The 21379-nt window shown below is 44.0% G+C and overlaps 2 protein-coding genes across 6 annotated transcripts in view; both read left to right on the plus strand.

Annotated features, from left to right (window-relative positions):
• Positions 1-2624, plus strand: part of LOC135198266 (uncharacterized) — a 49872-nt gene extending 47248 nt beyond the window's left edge. Inside the window, exon 4 of the mRNA XM_064225836.1 lies at positions 2521-2624. Coding sequence (XP_064081906.1) covers positions 2521-2624 — 104 coding nt within the window. The remainder of the gene's footprint in view (positions 1-2520) is intronic.
• LOC135198629 (DNA excision repair protein ERCC-8-like) overlaps positions 1-21379 on the plus strand; it is a 201661-nt gene that overhangs the window by 43720 nt on the left and 136562 nt on the right. Inside the window, exon 1 of one of the 5 annotated variants that reach the window (XM_064226390.1) lies at positions 20870-20994. The exons of the other annotated variants lie outside the window; for them this stretch is intronic. The gene's annotated coding sequence lies outside the window, so the exon portion shown is untranslated. Of the gene's footprint in view, positions 1-20869; positions 20995-21379 lie in introns of those variants that run through there. 5 annotated transcript variants of the gene reach the window in all.

Below are 21379 nucleotides of genomic sequence, written 5' to 3' on the forward strand. Positions count from 1 at the left end.
TGTCAATAAACTTCCCATTCCATGTGCTAAATCTGCACATCACTTGTACCCATAGATGCTGGGGCACTTTCTTCACAAAAACCATGACTTCCATCTACGACTTATCCAAGGGAACTACGATTTTTGGTAGAAGAAGAAGAAGAAACAAAACAATCAAAAAAAGGGGGGTAAGGAATCAAAAGAAAGGGAAGAACTGAAGGGGGGGGAAAAAAAAAAAAAAAACTAATATAAGACACACCAAAACCAAAAGAAAAGGCAAGAAGCATGCTGCACTCGATAATTATTTAAATAAATAGTTAAACGGCAGTATGTCATGAATTGCATAAATTTTTTTACATATTCATGATTATTAATTTGAAAATGTTCGTTGTTGAAAAAGCAACTAATTCCTGACTCATATCATAATTTGAAGTAAATTGTATTTTTCCTAACTATACAAACCTGAGGTCCTTTACATATGGAATATACTTACAGCGGCAACTGGACCGGTCGTAAGCTTTCGAACAAGGTACGTAGTTCGGTAGTAACTGCTTGTCCGATGGTCGGGAGTCCCGCCCGACTGGAGGTAAACATTCCACTTTGCTTTAGGCCCAGGAACAGAGTGAGGGGTGGTATGAAGTGGGACTGTGTAAAGGTCCTCAGGTTTGTATAGTTAGGAAAAATACAATTTACTTCAAATTGTGATTTGTTTCGACATGTAATATAAACCATCGGTCCTTTACATATGGCAGACTCACTTATTGGTGGGTGGAATCTGAGTCTTATGAACAGACTGGTGTTCGTTCGACCTTGGTTCCCTCCCTGGTCGTAAAAGCAGAGGGAGGGATCCTAGCCTCTGTCCAACTGATCGGAGTGTGCACTGCTGGATCAGTGGTCAGACCTCTGGACCAAATTCATAAGAGGGAGGCAAGCGTGCCTCTTATGAATAGCAAGCAAGAGCTAGATCCTACACAAGATCCAATAAAAAGTCTTGGGTTTGTCTCTTGTTGGCGTCCACTCCCCCCCTTGTTAGGGTAGTGGCGGATAAACGCTTCCATTCCTAATGAAAGGGATAGAATGGGACTCAGTCACGTAGCTTACCTGCATTGCCTTCCTGTCCAGCATGGTGACGACCGCCACCCTCTGCCCGCAGGGAGATTGAAGAAAAGAGGAAGAGAAGCCAGTCACACTCTCATTCACTCTTCCATTCATGCAGTCTCACAAGGATGCTCACAAGAATGAGATGCTATCTTGTCCGACAAGGGAGCTGGGTAAGTTACACATCTTGTTGAGCAGCCACCACGGGTCCCAAGGAAAAGTGTCCAAGGACCTGTGGCCGATATCCCGAAGGTAGAAGAAGGTGAAGGTGGTCTGGTTGGCCCAAACCCCTGCCTTCAGTACCTGTGCCACAGACAAGTTCTTGCGGAGTAGCTCGAAAGGTCTGCGAGTCAAGCTCCTAAGTACAAGAGTCACATCCCACCCCGGGACTAGGGCCAGAGCGGCTCTGTAACCTTTAACTGCATAGACGGAGAGGAGCTTCTCTCGGCGAAGGAAGACAAGGAAGGAAATCCACTACCTGCTGAAGAGTGGCTCTGAGTGGAGAGAGACCCCGTCCACGACACCAACCACAGAAGATGGACCACTTCCCCTGGTACACTGCTGCAAAGGACTGTCAGAGGTACCCTGCCATCTCTGTTGCTGCTTGGCAAGAAAAGCCTCTCGCTCGCAAGAGATGGTGGACAACCGCCAGCCATGAAGACACAGGGAACGAACTGCTTGGTGGTACCGTTTCACGTGTGGTTGGCGCAGGAGCTTGCGTGAGGGGGGAATCTCTTGCGGTGCCTCGGATTATCGCCTAATAAAATTCCCTTTCTGTTAAGCATATATGAAAATATATTAATTCCGAGGTAGAATGAATTAGATATTAAAGGACATTTGTAGCTCGATGTATGATATGAATCACGGTAATGTGATATGACTTATATAATGGCTACGTGCTTTCATAAGCACTACAACACTACTGAGGTCGAAGTGGGGTAATGCTAGCTCCAAATCAGCGAATACCTGAGCGCGAAAGATATTTGAGGGTGAGAGACGGCATTACCTTATATAGCCTCTTGTGGTGGTGGAGTGGGTAAAAGCTTCACTGACGTTCCTGGATTTGTATGGTGTCCTGGGTTTGCGCCTAGGCGCCGACAATTCTATTATTGCCTAATAAAATTCCCCTTCGGTTAAGCATATATGAAAATATATTAATTCCGAGGTAGAGTGAATTAGAAATTAAAGGACACTTGTAGCTCGATGTATGTAAATATATATATATATATATATATATATATATATATATATATATATATATATATATATATATATATATTATATATATATGTTATGATGTTTTTTCGACACTTTTTAAGTAGCATCATAAAAAACTAGTTTCCGAGTGGATGGGTACTAGCTTACAACATTCCAAGTTTATGATGGTTTTCAAAAAGGCATTTACATCCAAAGTCTTTTTATTGATATGTATGTGTTTTTCAGATTATGGAGTGGTTTCTAATATTGGAGTGTTCTGCGTTTGCAATTCTGCTACCAGTACAGAAGCTTACACCACGATGAGAATTGATACACATCTTAACCCTTAAACGCCGAAGCGGTAAAAATCAAAACCTCTCCCGAATGCCGGGGCCGTTTTGGAGTGAGCGCGGAAGCGGAAAAAATATTTTTTTCAAAAAATCACAGCGCGCTTATTTTTCAAGATTAAGAGTTCATTTTTGGCTCCTTTTTTTGTCATTGGCTGAAGTTTAGTACGCAACCATCAGAAATGAAAAAAAAATTATCATTGTCATATATAAATAATGCGATATATGATAGCGCAAAAACGAAATTTCATATATAATTGTATTCAAATCGCGCTGTGCGCAAAACGGTTAAAGGTAACAAGTTACTTTTTTTTCGTTGTAATGTACACTAAATCGCGATCATTTTGGTATATAACACATTGTAAAACAATAAAAGCAACACAGAGAAAATATTATCACAAAATGATGCATGAATTCGTAACACGCGGACGTAAAAAAATATATTTTTTTAAATTCACCATAAATCTAAATATTGTTATAGAGACTTCGAATTTGTTTCAAGATGAAGTTAAATGATGGAATATTACAATACTGTAAGAGTTTTAGCTTACAATTGCAGTTTTCGACCATTTCGGACGAGTTAAAGTTGACCAAATGTCAAAATTTTTTTATAATTTTTTTTATATGCAATTATTTCGGAAATTAGAAAAGCTACAACCTTCAAATATTTTTCCTTTTATTCTACATGAAATTGCGCACATTTTCATATATAAAACTCTATGAAATGCCTAATATGAAACGGAGCAAATTTTCCGAGAATGCGATGTACGCATTTCGGAGATTTATGGCGGAGAATCCGCGCGCGGAGGGAAGGACAGTTTTTTCATAAATTCACCATAAATCGAAATATTGTGCTAGAGACTTCCAATTTGTTGCAAAATGAAGGTAAAATGATTGAATATTACTAAAATATTAGTGTTTTAGCTTACAATTGCGTTTTTTCGACCATTTCGGTAGAGCCAAAGTTGACCGAATGTGGTTTTTTTTTTTATATATCATGATTTATATGCAAATATTTCGAAAATGAGAAAAGCTACAACCTTCAATTATTTTTCGTTGTATTCTAAATGAAATTGCGCACATTTTGTATATATAAAAACTTTATGTAACGGCTAATTTAAAATGGTGCAAACATTACCACAATCGCACGTTATGATTTTTTCGGAAGAGTTACCGCGCGGGACGTAAGAAAATGTTTTTTTTTTTCATAAATTCACCATAAATCGAAATATTTGTGCTAGAGACTTCCAATTTTGTTACAAAATGAAGGTAAATGATTGAATATTACTAAATATAAGAGTTTTAGCTTACATTGCGTTTTTCGACCATTTCAGTAGAGGCAAAGTTGACCAAAGGTTGAAAATTTGTCACTTATCATTATTTATATGAAAATATTTCAAAACTGATAAAAGCTACAACCATGGGTTGTTTTTAGTTGTATTGCGCATGAAATTGCGCACATTTCCATATATAAAACTTTATGTAACGGCTAATTTTAAAATGGTGCAAACATTACCACGATCGCATGTATGATTTTTTTCGGAAGAGTTACCGCGCGGACGTAAGGAAAAAGTTTTTTCATAAATTCACCATAAATCGAAATATTGTGCTAGAGACTTCCAATTTGTTGCAAAATTAAGGGAAATAGTTGAATATTACTAAAATATAAGCGTTTTAGCTTACAATTGCGTTTTTCGACCATTTCGGTAGAGTCAAAGTTGACCGAAGGTTGAAATTTTGGCACTTATCGTTATTTATATGAAAATATCTCAAAACTGATAAAAGCTACAATCATGAGTAATTTTTTGTTGCATTTTACATAAAAATGCGCACAGTTTCATATATAATACTCCATGCAACGGCTAATTTAAAATGGTACAAAAATTATGTCAAAGTGACAAAATAATTTCCGAGATGTGTCACGGATACTTTTTAGTGCAGCAAGAAAGAAATTCGCGCTTGCGCGCCTGCGTAACGATTGTAAACAAAACAACACCTTGATCCGTGAACTTCCAGCATCCCCCAAGGCGCGTGATTCAAGAGTTTTCGGCTGGTAGGCCTATAAGTATTTTTCCACTAATTTTTTAAAAAACTTTTTTGAGTCGACGTATGGTAGTCCATTCGGCATACGGGAGACATTTTGACTCGACGTTTAATACGTCCATTTGGCGTTTAAGGGTTAAGGAGTCTGTAAAACACATTGATAATAAAGACCTCTGCATTTTAGGCCATACCACCAACCCTCAAGACCTTGTTATTATGTAATCACTTTTTATTAAACAACTTGTTTCATTATTAAACACTCATACGTCCTCCTCCCCTCTTTATTTGTCTTGACTTGTGTTGTTTATTTATGTTTTTATGCTTACGTTTAGTTTAACATTGTCACTCCTCTAGGTCAGTCTTTAACCTCTTGTTCTGTAACTCTTCATTGCTGACTTCAATTTTTGTTTACTATATGTTCAATTATCTTTCATATTAATGCATGTCCTTATCAAAATTTAATTCCTTTAATTTTAATGTGTATACATCGTAAACTTTTATAAGAATAATTTTTAGCTTTTACATTTACCTTTTAGTTTTGTTTTTACAATTTTACTAGGAATTTCATTTTTCATTTTAACAGCCCTGATGATGTAATTAATTGGACAACTATGAAACATCAGAGTAAAGACAGCCTGTCATCTGAGTTTCCTCTTCCCTTTAATGATGATTATTAATATGGATTGACTCCTGACTCCTTACACTAAGCTACATGGATTTTAAGCCAAAACCAAGGAAAAGTAAGACCTCTTTATAACCAGATTCATTCATTCTTGCCTATATGCTAGTTGCCTCTGTGATCTGGAAGCCTCCATTCTCTCTTAACCCTCTTTCCTCCCATTAGCTGCCCTGGATTTGATCTCAGCAGTTGTCCAGAGGAAGGAGGAGTCTATCTCGGCCGAGATTTTATAAGGACAGGGCTCCAGCTGCTCTCTCTGAGAAAAGCTCAGAACTTTCAAGCCCTGCACTCCACTTCACCCCTTTTGCTACCCTGCATCCTCTGGGGGATCCCACAAGTGTTCTTATTCCTCCATAGTGCACAGAAATATCAGCAGATGAGACTACCAGACCCAGGATTTCCAGGTACTGTGAGATGTAAATTTAGTACAGTCAGTGAATCGTTTTTCCTCTTGTCTGTATTTCATTTTCTTCTCCCAAGGAGACTTTTCCCCCTTTTTTGTTCAGCTTCTCACTCCCCAATTTTTTTTTCAATGCTGTAATCAATTCCGTTGTGATGCTAGTAAACATCCCCCTAGCTAATTCAAGTAATGTAATAGTCCTTTCTGTGTAAGCTCCCAGTCATTTCATGCAGGCTTGAGTGAGCTGTAATATTTAAGGCTAAGAGCAAGTAGTGTGTAATGTTTCCCACATGTCCCTTGCCTGATTGTGGGAGAAATTGGGAACCCTTTGGAATAAGGCTTGCATTGAAATAACCCACTTTGCGCAAATTCTGATCTCCGTGTCTGGTTCATTTCCCAGCCACATGTTTCTCATTTATTCCTGGACCTACCCGTAACTTCATGTAAATATAGATCATTTAAAACTAAAGCCCATAGTTTATCTAAATTCCTCCTTTTTCAGTAATATCGGCTTCTGCCATAGATTTTTGTTTGTATTAACTCTTGTCCCTTCAGTCAAGGCCATTTTTAAGTGTTAGAATACATTTACAAGGAGAAAACGAGCAGTTCATAACAAAATGGCGACCTTGTCCTAGAATCACATGAAAATTAATTTTCATTTTCTCGTCGTAGCGATCATTAAACTGGTATCACGAAAGAAAATGAATTTGAATACCTTTTAATATTCTTGAACAAGCACAGACCAAGGTTTCCCAATTCTCCAACAGCAGGTAAATTTTCTAGTTATTTGTGTAGAACTAGGTATTCTAGTTAGGGGTGTACAAAATCTTACTGCCATTAAGAATAGTGATAGGAAAATATTAGAGCCACATGCAAGCCGATAGCCTAGAGAGAGAGAAATTCAACCTTAGCTTCTTTTTTTATATGCTATTGCATGAAGAATATAGGTATTTAGGGAGTAAATACAAAACGAACATAAGTGCCATATTTTGTGAATTGCAAGTATAAATCGTCGAATCTCATGTTGCAAAGAGATTTCGTAGGTAAATTTTTAATGTGAATCATCCCACTGTTCATTGTGCCTGAGCGTACTCTCTCTCTCTCTCTCTCTCAGGTCTAGATAGGATAAGGAGAAATGAAGTTTTCATAATACGTAACACTAATATTGTAATACTCACCTGAACACCTGAATTAGCCCTAATCCCAGTTAGCCCGAACAGCTCTCAATTACCCTGCCCACTAGTGGCAAATTTAACAGCCAGTGCTACTAACGCTGCGGGTAAAACTTTCCCTTTGAGTTACCATCACTGACGGTTGGCAACACTGATGCAGGTGTGTGTCGTTACTCTTACCTTCCTCAATTGCTTATATAGTTTCAAATTGATGTGGGGAAAGGAAGGCGGGAGTCATTCAGGTGTTCAGGTGAGTATTACAATATTAGTTTTATTATGAAAACTTCACATTGCAATACACCACCTGAACACCCGAATTAGACTGATTCACAACACTTAGAGGAGGAGGGATCAATTCTATTGCCTGCCTCTTCAATACCGTAGAGATATGGTAACTCAGTAAAATTAATTTATCAATACCATTATTTAGCTTTATACTCACTTTATCTGTTATTCCTTTTGGTGGAGAGATGTCTTGGAGGGTACTTTGATCGTCTGTCGGGTCAGTACTATGTCTACTCCTTCCCAGATTTATCTTCCAGAGCTCTGGGATATGAAGGAGTATGATGAGGCTCATATGTGGCTATTCATAACCTCTCATGTATAGAAGAGCAAGAAGCAGCGTGCAGAGCTGTTGTCCCTCTTGGTAACCCTTCTGGTTTGCCGAGGGCTTATACGACCAGGTTACAATGAAATCTTCGCGTCGACACGATGGCCTAGCCTATGAGAGCAACCCCTCGGACTCTCATAGGGAGACTATGAGTACCTAGAACGTACCTGACTACGTTTATCCTATTTTAGTATCCCTTTTATCTAGGCATCTAGAGACCCAAAGGAGTTCCCTATCTTGCTATCATATCTTCCAGAGCTCTGGGATATGAAGGAGTATGATGAGGCTCATATGTGGCTATTCATAACCTCTCATGTATAGAAGAGCAAGAAGCAGCGTGCAGAGCTGTTGTCCCTCTTGGTAACCCTTCTGGTTTGCCGAGGGCTTATACGACCAGGTTACAATGAAATCTTCGCGTCGACACGATGGCCTAGCCTATGAGAGCAACCCCTCGGACTCTCATAGGGAGACTATGAGTACCTAGAACGTACCTGACTACGTTTATCCTATTCTAGTATCCCTTTTATCTAGGCATCTAGAGACCCAAAGGAGTTCCCTATCTTGCTATCATAAAGACCTTAAAACTTATCGTATATCACCTTCACCAACCTAACCTATATAATAGAATTTGCCGCTACACACGGGCTAATAGAATGGCCTTTCAACGAAGCAAATTGAACATCTCTTAAAGAAAAAGAAGTAAAGACTGAGATGGACTTCCAGAAGCCACCTCCACAATGGAAGACACTGAATAATTCCTTAGAAAAGAAGATGAAGTAGCCATACCTTGAATACTGTGCGCTTAGGGTAGTACTGGGTTTGACGTTACTGAAGGCGAACCTGCAGAAGCCTGAGAGATTACCCCCCTTAAGAGGAAGCTAATCACATTTTTCAAAAGCGGACGAGAAGGATTCGAGGAGATACGATTAGTGTCTGCAGGCGAGGACGAAGTTTCTACTAGCCTAGACAAAAATACTTTTAGTGCTCGCACCGGGCATAACATCTCTGGATCTCTGTCGACGAACTCTCTTAAGGCAAAGACCCTGAACGACCTTAGGAGAGGGTTTGCCTCCAACTCTGTTTTTGCCACAAATTCCGGTAGAAAGAACAAGTAAATATCATCTCCTTTATACGAGATAAACCATTAGACTGCTTGTAGCTCACCCACCCTTTTAGCTGTCTCTAGTGCTGTAAGGAAGAGCACCTTTTTAGTTAGTTTTCTTAATGTCAGACTTTTGATTGGTTCGAAATTTGGGGAGCGCAGAAAACGAAGCAATACCAACAGATCCCACAGAGGGGCCTGATTTGGTAATACCACTCATTTAATCTTAAAGGATTGTATTAAGTCATGGATACACCTGCTCTCGAGACCTCAGGGAGGTGAAACCTAAAAGTATTGCTAAGCATTGAGCGGTAACCTGCTATTGCTATCTTAGGTATCGACGGTCTAGACATAGAATGACCCTCTTTTCGACATCAACCCTGTACAATGTCCATCTGACTTGGTAGAGCTTCCGCATTGACTTCCTCAAGCTGAAAGAAAGCTGTTTAGCCACCTCTTTAGATATTCCGGCTTGTCTTGCTGCTCGCTCGACAGTTGCCATGCAGCTAGGTTACACGCGAGGGTTCTGATGGTAGTGGTGAAAATGTGGTTGTTTGAGCAGATCTTTCAGAATGGGAAGGAACATCGGAACATCCGTAATGAGTTCCAGGAGTTCCGGAAACCATGGGTGTTGTGTGCAACAATGAGCTATCAGTCTCATACACACCTTGAAGCTCTCCCTCAGTTTCTTGATTACCTGATGGATGAGGCCAAAAGGTGGAAATGCATATACCTGCATGTGATCCCAACTTTGTAGCATTGCATCAATGCCTATCAACATAGGATTCACTACTGGTGAGAAATATATCGGAAGGCGATGGTTTAGTCTCGTCGTGAATAGATCTACCGTTGCTGGCCACTTCCGGAGTATCTGACGTACTGCGTCTTAAGTCAACGTCCATTCTCCTCCCAGTACCTGGTGTGAGTGACTTAATGAGTCGGCTGTGGTAGGAAAGACACTCTTTGGCCTTTGCACCATCTCAGAATTCTTTGAGCTACTACTGAATTGAGTTCTGTTGATCTTGTTCGTCCCGAATTCTTCAGATATGAGATTGCTGTTACATTGTCACAAGACAGTGCTACTACTTTGTTGTGTACTAGGCTTGAGAAACACCTAAGTGCTTCTTCTATTGCCCTGAGTTCCCGAAGATTTATTGACTCCTCTCGTTCCCGATCCCTCAAAGGCCTGAAGCCTGAATTTCCTCCAAGGTTGCTACCCAACCTTGATTTGAGGCATTTGTATACAAATGGACATCGGGAATGAGGGAGACTAAGGATCTTCCAAGTGTCAGGTGCCCTTCTTCTGACCATCACAGAAGATCCGACAGGCAAGAATCGCTCCAGCCTATAACTGTGTTCTCGTTGAGGAAGTCCCAGCGATTCCTGAGATATCTCTGTAACGAACACATCCGGATACGAGACACTGGTATCAGAAGGGATAGAGATGACATTCTCCCTAAGAGACTTTTCCAAGATGACACTGTTTGCTCACTGTTGGACATAAATAGCTCCACCTGTTGGAGCACTGCCTGTATTCTCTTCGGAGATGGGAAAGCTTTCAAAAGAAGAGAGAGAATCAACATCCCTAAATATGTCATAGATTGAGTTGGAACTAGTCAACTTCTGTGCAAAGTTCAGTTGAATTCCTAAAGTCTCACATAAGCTAGGAAGAAAGTCCCTCGCCCTTAAAATCTCCTCGAGGAAGGAAGCGATAATCAGCCAGTTGTCTAGGTATCTTAGCATTCTGTAACCCCGACAATGCATAATTGCAGACACCAGAGACATGACCCTTGCAATTACTAGCAGCGACGTGGTCACCCCGAAGGGGAGAACTTTGAACTGGAAGGTGCCGATGGAAGACATGAACCTTGGGGACCTCCGAGAGTCCAGATGAATTGGAATCTGGAGGTACACATCCTTTGGGCCCACTGATACCGTCCAATCCCCCCTTCTGATTGACCACAGCCCCGACTGCACAGTCTCCATATGAAACCTCGCAGTTACCACCCAACTGTTGAGGGCCGAAAGATCTATAATCGGCCTCCTGTGGCCCCCAACTTTCGACGCATCGAAGATCCTGCTGTAAAACCCTGGAGAGGGAGGGGCTGTTTCTAGTGCCCCCTTCTCCGAAAGGGCCTGAACCTCCTTCGCTAGAGCTCTCTCCCTGATGGAAGTTGGGAATAACTTGGAAGGTTGACGGAAGAATATGACAGAGGAGGAAGGGAGTGAAAATGGATCCGATAACCTGCCCTCAGAACATCCACCACCCAATCCTCCGTTTCCCACTCCTTTTATACTTGCCAGAAAGGGGTTAGACAGCCTCCCACCTGTGCAGACGAGGGATATGTCTCCTATTTGGTAAAATCCCGGGACATAGAAGGCTTAATGAATGGAGAGGAAGAGCCTGACCTCACCCTGTTTGCAAAGCGCACCCACTTAGGTGTTATAGGAGGAGACTTAGAAGATGTTCTCTTCAATGGGGAAGACTTACGCATCCTCTAGATGAACGGGAGCCCTGGGCTGCTACCCTAATCATGGCCTGTTGTGATAAAACTTATGCGCTCCTCTAGGTTAATGGGAGCCCTGGGCTGCTACCCTAATCATGGTGTGTTGTCATTCAACTGCCAAATTGGAAGCAACGAAGCTTGTCATACTGGCTACGTCTTCCTCCTTAAACAGAGAATTTGCTAAGGCTAGGGGAGCTCTAAGTAAGGCCCTCTTGCGTATGTCCAGATAATGAGAGGGGAAAGTGGCTCAGATAAAAGTTCCTTCTCTTCTTACCTACAAAGATCGTAGAGGAAGCCAGAATATTTGTCTGATGTGCTAGATCCATTCAGATGGAAGTTATTAAGCTGTTGAAAAGCCCTGGATCTGATGGAACATAGCCGTTATTCTTCAGAAAATCCATCAGGCTTGATAATATCCAGAGTGGGTGTGAAAGGGCCTCAGTCTGGTTATGCAAAACATCCTCTAAAACTCCCGCTTCTCTTAGCGAGATCCCTATGAGCCTAGACGCTGCAGGAGACCTACGCAGGATTGACTCAACCGATTTGTTGAGAGGCAACTGACCCTGACTGCATAGATTACCTTGCGAGGAGAGAGAAAAGAAATGTCCTGTCTATTGGAAGTTACCACAGTAGCTAGTCTACTGTCTGCCTCATGCAATGCCTGTCTCACCCGGTCAAACCAAACCAAAATGCATGAGAAAGGAGCAGGAGCTAGTTAGTGGCATAGGACGCCTTAAATAAAGACTGATTTGAAGAATGTGGCTTGTCCGGAGCTCTCGCTTGCGGGTGCAGATCCGTCAAATACTCCAGCATACGTCTATAATCATTACTACTAGCCAGAGGACAACCCAAGTCGACTGTAATAGTATCTTAAAACTCCGGACAAAGGAGGAGGAGGAGGGGCAGAGCGAAGTCCATCCAACGATGAAACATCTGCCAGATTACCACTAAAGCCTGTCAACTGAATTTCTACATTAACCCTTAAACGCCGAGTGGACGTATTTTACGTCGACATTTTTTGTCTCTCAGGTGCCGACAGAACGTATTTTACGTCGACATACAAAAGTTTTTTTAAAAATTCGCGGAAAAATACTTATAGGCCTACCAGCCGAAAACTCTTGAATCACGCACCTTGGGGATGCTGGGAGTTCACGGATCAAGGTGTGTTTTGTTTACAATCGTTACGCAGGCCGCGCAAGCGCGAATTTCTTTCTTGCCGCACTAAAAAGTATCTGTGACACATCTCGGAAATTATTTCGTCACTTTGACATAATTTTTGTACCATTTTAAATTAGCCGTTACATGGAGTATTATATATGAAAATGTGCGCATTTTTATGTAGAATACAACAAAAAAATACTCATGATTGTAGCTTTTATCAGTTTTGAGATATTTTCATATACATAACGATAAGTGCAAAAATTTTAACCTTCCGTCAACTTTGACTCTACCGAAATGGTCGAAAAACGCAATTTTAAGCTAAAAATCTTATATTTTAGTAATATTCAATCATTTACCTTCATTTTGCAACAAATTGGAAGTCTCTAGCACAATATTTCGATTTATGGTGAATTTATGAAAAAAAAAACATTTTCCTTACGTCCACGCGGTAACTCTTCCGAAAAAATCATACGTGCGATTGTGGTAATGTTTGCACCATTGTAAAATTAGCCGTTACATAAAGTTTTATATATGGAAATGTGCGCAATTTCATGCACAATACAATTAAAAACAACCCATGGTTGTAGCTTTTATCAGTTTTGAAATATTTTCATATAAAAAATGATAAGTGACAAATTTTCAACCTTCGGTCAACTTTGCCTCTACTGAAATGGTCGAAAAACGCAATTGTAAGCTAAAACTCTTATATTCTAGTAATATTCAATCATTTACCTTCATTTTGCAACAAATTGGAAGTCTCAAGCACAATATTTCGATTTATGGTGAATTTATGAAAAAAAAAACATTTTCTTTACGTCCGCGCGGTAACTCTTTCGAAAAAATCATACGTGCGATTGTGGTAATGTTTGCACCATTTTAAATTAGCCGTTACATAAAGTTTTATATATGAAAATGTGCGCAATTTCATGTAGAATACAACAAAAACTAACTGAAGGTTGTAGCTTTTCTCATTTTTGAAATATTTGCATATAAATCACGATAAATAGAAAAAAAACCACATTCGTCAACTTTGGCTCTACCGAAATGGTCGAAAACGCAATTGTAAGCTAAAACTCTTACAGTCTAGTAATATTCAGTCATTTATCTTCATCTTGAAACAAATTCGAAGTCTCTAGCACAATATTTAGATTTATGGTGAATTAAAAAAAAAAACTTTCCTTCCCTCCGCGAGCGGATTCTCCGCCACAAATCTCCGAAATGCGTACGTCGCACTCTCGGAATATTTGCTCCGTTTCATATTAGGCATCTCATAGAGTTTTATATATGAAAATGTGCGCAATTTCATGTAGAATAAAATAAAAAATATTTGAAGGTTGTAGCTTTTCTAATTTCCGAAATAATTGCATATAAATAAAAATATATAAAAAAATTCGACATTCGGTCAACTTTACCTTGTCAGATATGGTCAAAAACTGCATTTGTAAGCTAATACTCTTACAGTATAGTAATATTCAATCAATTGTCTTCATTATGAAAGAAATTGGAAGTCTCTAGGACAATACTTAGATTTATGGTGAATTTTTGAAAAAAATATTTGCTTACGTCCGCGAGTTACGAATTCATGCATTATTTTGTGATAATATTTTCTCTGTGTTGCTTTTATTGTTTTACAATGTGTTATATACCAAAATGATCGCAATTTAGTGTACATTACAACGAAAAAAAATTAACTCCTTACCTTCAACCGTTTTGTGCATAGCGCGATTTGAATACAATATATATGAAATTTGTTTTCGCGCTATCATATATAGCATTATTTATATAAGATATGATAATTTTTTCATTTCTGATGGTTGCATAATAAACTTCAGGGAATGACAAAAAGGGGAGCCAAAAATGAACTCTTAATCTTGAAAACTAAGCGCGCTGTGATTTTTTGAAAAAAATATTTTTTCGCTTCCGCGCTCACTCCGAGACCGCCTCGGCACACGGAAGACGATTTTTAATATACCCCTTCGGCGTTTAAGGGTTAAACAAAGTACCTTGTGCCGAATCTGAAGCATTAGCACCCCCTGGAAGAAAGGGAGGGAATGTAAAGTCACACCTTTTTCCTGATCCTGACTAACATTATCCAAATTAAGGTAATCATCAAAACTACCAGGGGGTTGTAGGGGGGGATCTTTCACTGCCTGCTTCACGATGAGGGGGCCGACAGAACCTGCCCGCTTGGAGGCTTGTGGTTCTTCATTACCATCAGCACCCGTAAGGGCTGGTTCTGGAACAGGCAGGGGAGCCGATCAAAAATTAAGATTAGACATCGTAACACTATTGCTATTTCTATCAGCAAATTGTTGGAAAAGACTAGTAATTAGGCTATTCATGCTACTTGTTATCCTATCTTCTATCTGCTTTACTACCTCTACACTGGCTAACTCTTTCGGCTGCTCTGTAGGAGCTTGTGATCCTAGTGGTAACAAGGAATTTACTTTGCGTATGCTTCCCTTACTGGCCAACAACTTGCGATGTCGGATGTAGTCCTCCATCTCTTTAACTGTTCAGTATGAGCATTCATCGCACTGCGTGTGCACATTGCATTTAATTTTCCTACATACCTGGTAAATTGAATGTCTATCGTGTCTCAAAGTACTCGTACATCTCTTGCAGGAAGAGCAGGAGTGATGTGCAGTGGCCTCTATAGACGTCAGGGCGATCAGAGAGGAAGTTGAAGCTGCCGGATCTGAAGTGGAGGGTGGAAGAGAGACCTTATCCATTAAAGCAACTTTGTATCAATACTAATTCACAATCCAGACGAAAATCTGCCTCCTATCAGAACATGAAAGACTGCTAGATCACTTGGGTGATTTGGTGTCAGCTTTGGTAAAGGTCTTAGTTGAGGGTCTCAACTTCGAATGGGGCCTGACGAAGGGTCTGAACTTGCCTCCTCGAAAGGGTTTCTTCTGCAAAGGCGATTCCGAGGTGGGAGGGGTCAAGTCGGGGGCTGACACGTTTGGAAGACTGGGCAGGAGGTCATTAGTAGATTCTTTTCTAATACAGAAAGAATCTTAACCACTGTTTCCTCGGGGAAAAGATGAGTCTCGTCAAGAGGAGAAAACAACAGAGTGAACTTCTGAGGCGAAGTAACCCCTCTCGTAATGAATCAGCACTACAGCTGCCTTTTCTTCAAGAGGCCGAACGCAATTAGAGAAGCCAGCTCATCACAACTGTCCCTAACTTATTTGTCGGCGCAAGACAGAACCCCGAGCCAATCCGATGCAAGATCTTCCGGGAGAGTGGGGCAATCCTCTATCTTAGTAACGAAAGCTCCAATTGACCAGTCCAGGAAGCTAATTTTTTCCAAAATCTTGAAAATATTCTTGACAAGGTGATCCACTTCAATTAATGAGAAGAATATCATAGCCACGAGGGCCTATGAACCTTGCACGGTCTTGAGACCGAGCAGATCGTACGCCCAAGTGGTTAGAGGAGACCACGAGGGGTCTGACGTGGTTCCTCCTGCGGAAGGAGGAGGATCTCAGGAGGTATTCTCCCCAGATGGATTTGACGGTCCATCTCCTCAGGATGCGATCACCCCCAAGATCCAGAGGTCGTTTACGGAGGTCATTGCGCTGATTCGTTAGCACGACCTTGGGGAAGGATCGGTGCTCCCTCCCCCTGAGCCTCAATCGAGGCTAGAGTTGTTCTGGGGGCCTAAGAAGGAACCCAGGATGACGGTGGGTCTGCCCCGGTCCTCCTTGGCCGACGGTGTGCTGGGCCGAGTGAACTCTCTCGTCTCCGGACAGGAGGGATCGCTTAGGTCTGGCAGGTCGACCAAGTTGCTCCCCCCTCCTCTACCACGACAGCGGCATTTCTACGTGCCATCAGAGGACCCACTGCTGCCCAAGAAGGTTAACCTGGAGATAGCTAGGCTAACTCCGGGGGTGCCTCTCCATCACCTGCTGTCCGAGAATCTCTGGTTCTCGCAGCAAGAGGCACAGGCCTTGGAAGCGACTGCCATGGCAGCATTCCAAGCAGTCTCCTGGCTGGACCTGTGGTTCCTCACAGTGTCCAGAGTTGCGGCCTCCTCGGGACATCACTCCTGAAGGGGACCCGGCGTTCGGGAAACTGTGTCAGTCATGAGCGCTGGGAAGGCTGTTAAGGATGTAAGGACCACACGAGTTACGAAAGGGACCGAAGGTAAATGACTGGGCTCTCGGACAAAGGGTACTGGTGTCGTCATTCCTGTCTGAAGAGTATGCCTTCCGGATTACCTCACGAAGCCAGAAAGAAATAGTGTTCTTGGACACTTCTTTCTTGGTAACCCCAGTGCTAACAAAGAGGCGTCGACACTCAGGCCTGAGGTGCCGAGTTCTCTTCAGATAGTGCCGTAGCACCCTCACAGGACAAAGCAGCATCTCATCCGCATCATTGTTGGTGAAGTCTTTCAGGGAGGGGATCGTGAAGGACTCGAACCGGTCGTCAGGGACCGAAGGGTTCTGAGTCTTCGCTACGAAGTCTGGGACGAAATCGAGCGTCACCGATCCCCATCCCCTTGAGTGCTTAACATCGAAAGAAAGACCATGAAGTTCCCCTACTCTCTTCGCCAATGCCAGGGCCAGCAGAAAGACGGTCTCGAGGGTCAGATCCCTGTCTGACGACTCCCGGAGCAGCTTGAAAGGTCTGCGAGTCAAGCTCCTAAGTACGAAAGTCACATCCCACCCCGGGACTAGGGCCAGAGCAGCTCTGTAACCTTTAACTGCGTAGACGGAGAGGAGCTTCTCTCGGCGAAGGAAGACAAGGAAATTCACTACCTGCTGAAGAGTGGCTCTGAGTGGAGAGAGACCCCGTCCACGACACCAACCACAGAAGATGGACCACTTCCCCTGGTACACTGCTGCAGAGGACTGTCAGAGGTACCCTGCCATCTCTGTTGCTTGGCGAGAAAAGCCTCTCGCTTGCAAGAGATGGTGGATAACCGCCAGCCGTGAAGACACAGGGACCAAACTGCTTGGTGGTACCGTTTCACGTGTGGTTGGCGCAGGAGCTTGCGTGAGGGGGGAATCTCTCGCGGTGCCTCGGAGGGAAGAGCCAGCAAGTCCGGATACCAAACGGCCTGAGGCCATTTGGGTGTCACTAGAATCATCCGAAGATTGTTGGTGACCAGCACCTTGCTGATCACCTTGCGAATCAGACAGAACGGGGGAAAGGCGTAGACGAAGAGGTTGTCCCACGGTTGTTGAAACGCGTCCTCTGCAGCTGCCCATGGGTCTGGCACAACTGAGAAGAAAACCTCGAGTTTTCTGTTGTGCTGGGTGGCGAACAGATCCACGACTGAATGCCCCAACAGGTCGAAGAGCCTTTCCGCCACATCTGAGTGAAGAGACCATTCGGTCACAATCATCTGATTTTGACAGCTGAGCTTGTCTACCACTACATTCCTCTTGCCCGGAATGTATCTGGCTGACAGCTCTACCAACTCGTGCACCCGCATTGTCAACTGGTGCAACGGGAGGGACACCAGTCCCCCCTGTTTGTTGACGTATGCCACTACCGTGGTGTTGTCGCTCATCAACACCACCGAGTGTGCCATCACTCGTTCCTGGAACTCTTGGAGTGCGAGGAACGCTGCCTTGAGCTCCAGGACATTGATGTGAAGGTGCTTGTCGTGATGGTCCCACACACCTGAAACTAGCAACTCCTCCAGGTGTGCGCCCCAACCCTCGGTCGATGTGTCTGAGAACAGCAGCATCTCCAGAGGGGGAGTGTGGAGAGGCACTCCTATTACAAGGTTCCTGTCGTCCAGCCACCAGGTTAGGTCCTGCCTCACCTCCTCCGTGAGAGGGACGGGGATGTATTGCGGGTCTCTTGCCTGTGACCAACACTCTTTTAGCCTCCACTGAAGAGACCTCAGGTGAAGACGTCCGTGAGGAACTAACTTCTCTAGAGACGACAGGTGACTGATCACAACCTGCCACTGCTGAGCTGACTGTTCCTGCTGATCCGCAAGTCTGTGGGGAAGACTCTCCCTGCTACCGAGTCGGTCAGCATGCCCAGGTACTTCATCCTCTGCTTGGGCTCGAGATCTGACTTCTTGAAGTTCACCATGATCCCCAGATTGCGGCAGAATCCGAGGAGTCAATCCCTGCCCTGTAGCAACTGCAAGCTGGAGGACGATTGCCAGGACCAGGCAATCGTCGAGATACCTCAAGAGACGTACCCCGACCGAATGGGCCCAAGCTGACACCAGAGTGAACACTCTCGTGAACACCTGTGGGGCGGTTGAAAGACCAAATCAAAGGGCCCTGAATTGGTACACCGTCCCGTCGAAGATGAAGTGGAGGTACTTCCTGGAGGACTGGTGGATGGGTATTTGGAAATACGCATCCTTCAGGTCCACCGAAAGCATGAAGTCGTTCTCCCTGATGGAATCGATCAGAGAGCATGCCGTTTCCATTGTGAACCGAGTCTGGCGAACGAATCGGTTCAAGGGAGAGAGATCTATCACCGGGCGCCAGCCCCCTGATGACTTCTCCACCAGGAAAAGTTGGCTGTAGAATCCCGGCGACTGATCTCGTACGACCTCCACAGCTCTCTTGCTCAGCATGGCCTCCACTTCTTGCCAAAGCTCTACGTCCCTGGCAGAACCGGGAACGTACGTCTGTAGATGGACTGGGTGTGAAGTGAGGGGTGGCCACGACTCGGCTCCGTAGCGCTGCCAAGTTGCCCAATGGCTCGCCAGGCAACCCCCACTTCCGGTAGCAGGTGAGGGGGAACGCTGTCCCTAGCGTTTCCCCTTTGACTTCCTCTTCGCGGATCCTCCTCGGGAAGGATATCTGGGAGGAGGGCTGACGATCGTTCCTTACAGAAGAAGTCGAAGGCTGGGTCTTTCCTCTCGGCCTCGACGAGGATGACGTCTTGGCCGCAGAGGAAGAGCTACCTAAGCTCTGAGGTTTGGCCACAGCAACTTGAGGCTGCCCAGAAGCCTTCGTGACAGCCTGGTGTACTAGGCGGTCACTGTCCTCAGTGCACCGCTGTTCCACCGCAGCATCCACCATCTCTCTAGGGAAGAGAGAAGAGGAACCCAGCAACGGTCCGTTCCTAAGATCCAGAGCTTCCTCACGCCCTGCCGACCTGGTCACTCGAGCGAAGACTGCGTCCCTACGTCTCAGTACCAGGTTAGCCGTTTGGTAGGCGAGGTAGGAAATGGCCCTACCTCCAGACTGACACAGTTTCCCGAACGCCGGGTCCCCTTCAGGAGTGATGTCCCGAGGAGGCCGCAACTCTGGACACTGTGAGGAACCACAGGTCCAGCCAGGAGACTGCTTGGAATGCTGCCATGGCAGTCGCTTCCAAGGCCTGTGCCTCTTGCTGCGAGAACCAGAGATTCTCGGACAGCAGGTGATGGAGAGGCACCCCCGGAGTTAGCCTAGCTATCTCCAGGTTAACCTTCTTGGGCAGCAGTGGGTCCTCTGATGGCACGTAGAAATGCCGCTGTCGTGGTAGAGGAGGGGGGAGCAACTTGGTCGACCTGCCAGACCTAAGCGATCCCTCCTGTCCGGAGACGAGAGAGTTCACTCGGCCCAGCACACCGTCGGCCAAGGAGGACCGGGGCAGACCCACCGTCATCCTGGGTTCCTTCTTAGGCCCCCAGAACGACTCTAGCCTCGATTGAGGCTCAGAGGGAGGGAGCACCGATCCTTCCCCAAGGTCGTGCTAACGAATCAGCGCAATGACCTCCGTAAACGACCTCTGGATCTTGGGGGTGATCGCATCCTGAGGAGATGGACCGTCAAATCCATCTGGGGAGAATACCTCCTGAGATCCTCCTCCTTCCGCAGGAGGAACCACGTCAGACCCCTCGTGGTCTCCTCTAACCACTTGGGCGTACGATCTGCTCGGTCTCAAGACCGTGCAAGGTTCATAGGCCCTCGTGGCTATGATATTCTTCTCATCAATTGAAGTGGATCACCTTGTCAAGAATATTTTCAAGATTTTGGAAAAAATTAGCTTCCTGGACTGGTCAATTGGAGCTTTCGTTACTAAGATAGAGGATTGCCCCACTCTCCCGGAAGATCTTGCATCGGATTGGCTCGGGGTTCTGTCTTGCGCCGACAAATCAGTTAGGGACAGTTGTGATGAGCTGGCTTCTCTAATTGCGTTCGGCATCTTGAAGAAAAGGCAGCTGTAGTGCTGATTCATTACGAGAGGGGTTACTTCGCCTCAGAAGTTCACTCTGTTGTTTTCTCCTCTTGACGAGACTCATCTTTTCCCCGAGGAAACAGTGGTTAAGATTCTTTCTGTATTAGAAAAGAAATCTACTAATGACCTCCTTGCCCAGTCTTCCAAACGTGTCAGCCCCCGACTTTGACCCCTCCCACCTCGGAATCGCCTTTGCAGAAGAAACCCTTTCGAGGAGGCAAATTCAGACCCTTCGTCAGGCCCCATTCGAAGTTGAGACCCTCAACTAAGACCTTTACCAAAGCTGACACCAAATCACCCAAGTGATCTAGCAGTCTTTCATGTCTGATAGGAGGCAGATTTTCGTCTGGATTGTGAATTAGTATTGATACAAAGTTGCTTTAATGGATAAGGTCTCTCTTCCACCCTCCACTTCAGATCCGGCAGCTTCAACTTCCTCTCTGATCGCCCTGACGTCTATAGAGGCCACTGCACATCACTCCTGCTCTTCCTGCAAGAGATGTACGAGTACTTTGAGACACGATAGACATTCAATTTACCAGGTATGTAGGAAAATTAAATGCAATGTGCACACGCAGTGCGATGAATGCTCATACTGAACAGTTAAAGAGATGGAGGACTACATCCGACATCGCAAGTTGTTGGCCAGTAAGGGAAGCATACGCAAAGTAAATTCCTTGTTACCACTAGGATCACAAGCTCCTACAGAGCAGCCGAAAGAGTTAGCCAGTGTAGAGGTAGTAAAGCAGATAGAAGATAGGATAACAAGTAGCATGAATAGCCTAATTACTAGTCTTTTCCAACAATTTGCTGATAGAAATAGCAATAGTGTTACGATGTCTAATCTTAATTTTTGATCGGCTCCCCTGCCTGTTCCAGAACCAGCCCTTACGGGTGCTGATGGTAATGAAGAACCACAAGCCTCCA

Source organism: Macrobrachium nipponense, chromosome 22 (assembly GCF_015104395.2).
Source record: "Macrobrachium nipponense isolate FS-2020 chromosome 22, ASM1510439v2, whole genome shotgun sequence".
Classification (NCBI taxonomy): Eukaryota; Metazoa; Arthropoda; class Malacostraca; order Decapoda; family Palaemonidae; genus Macrobrachium; species Macrobrachium nipponense.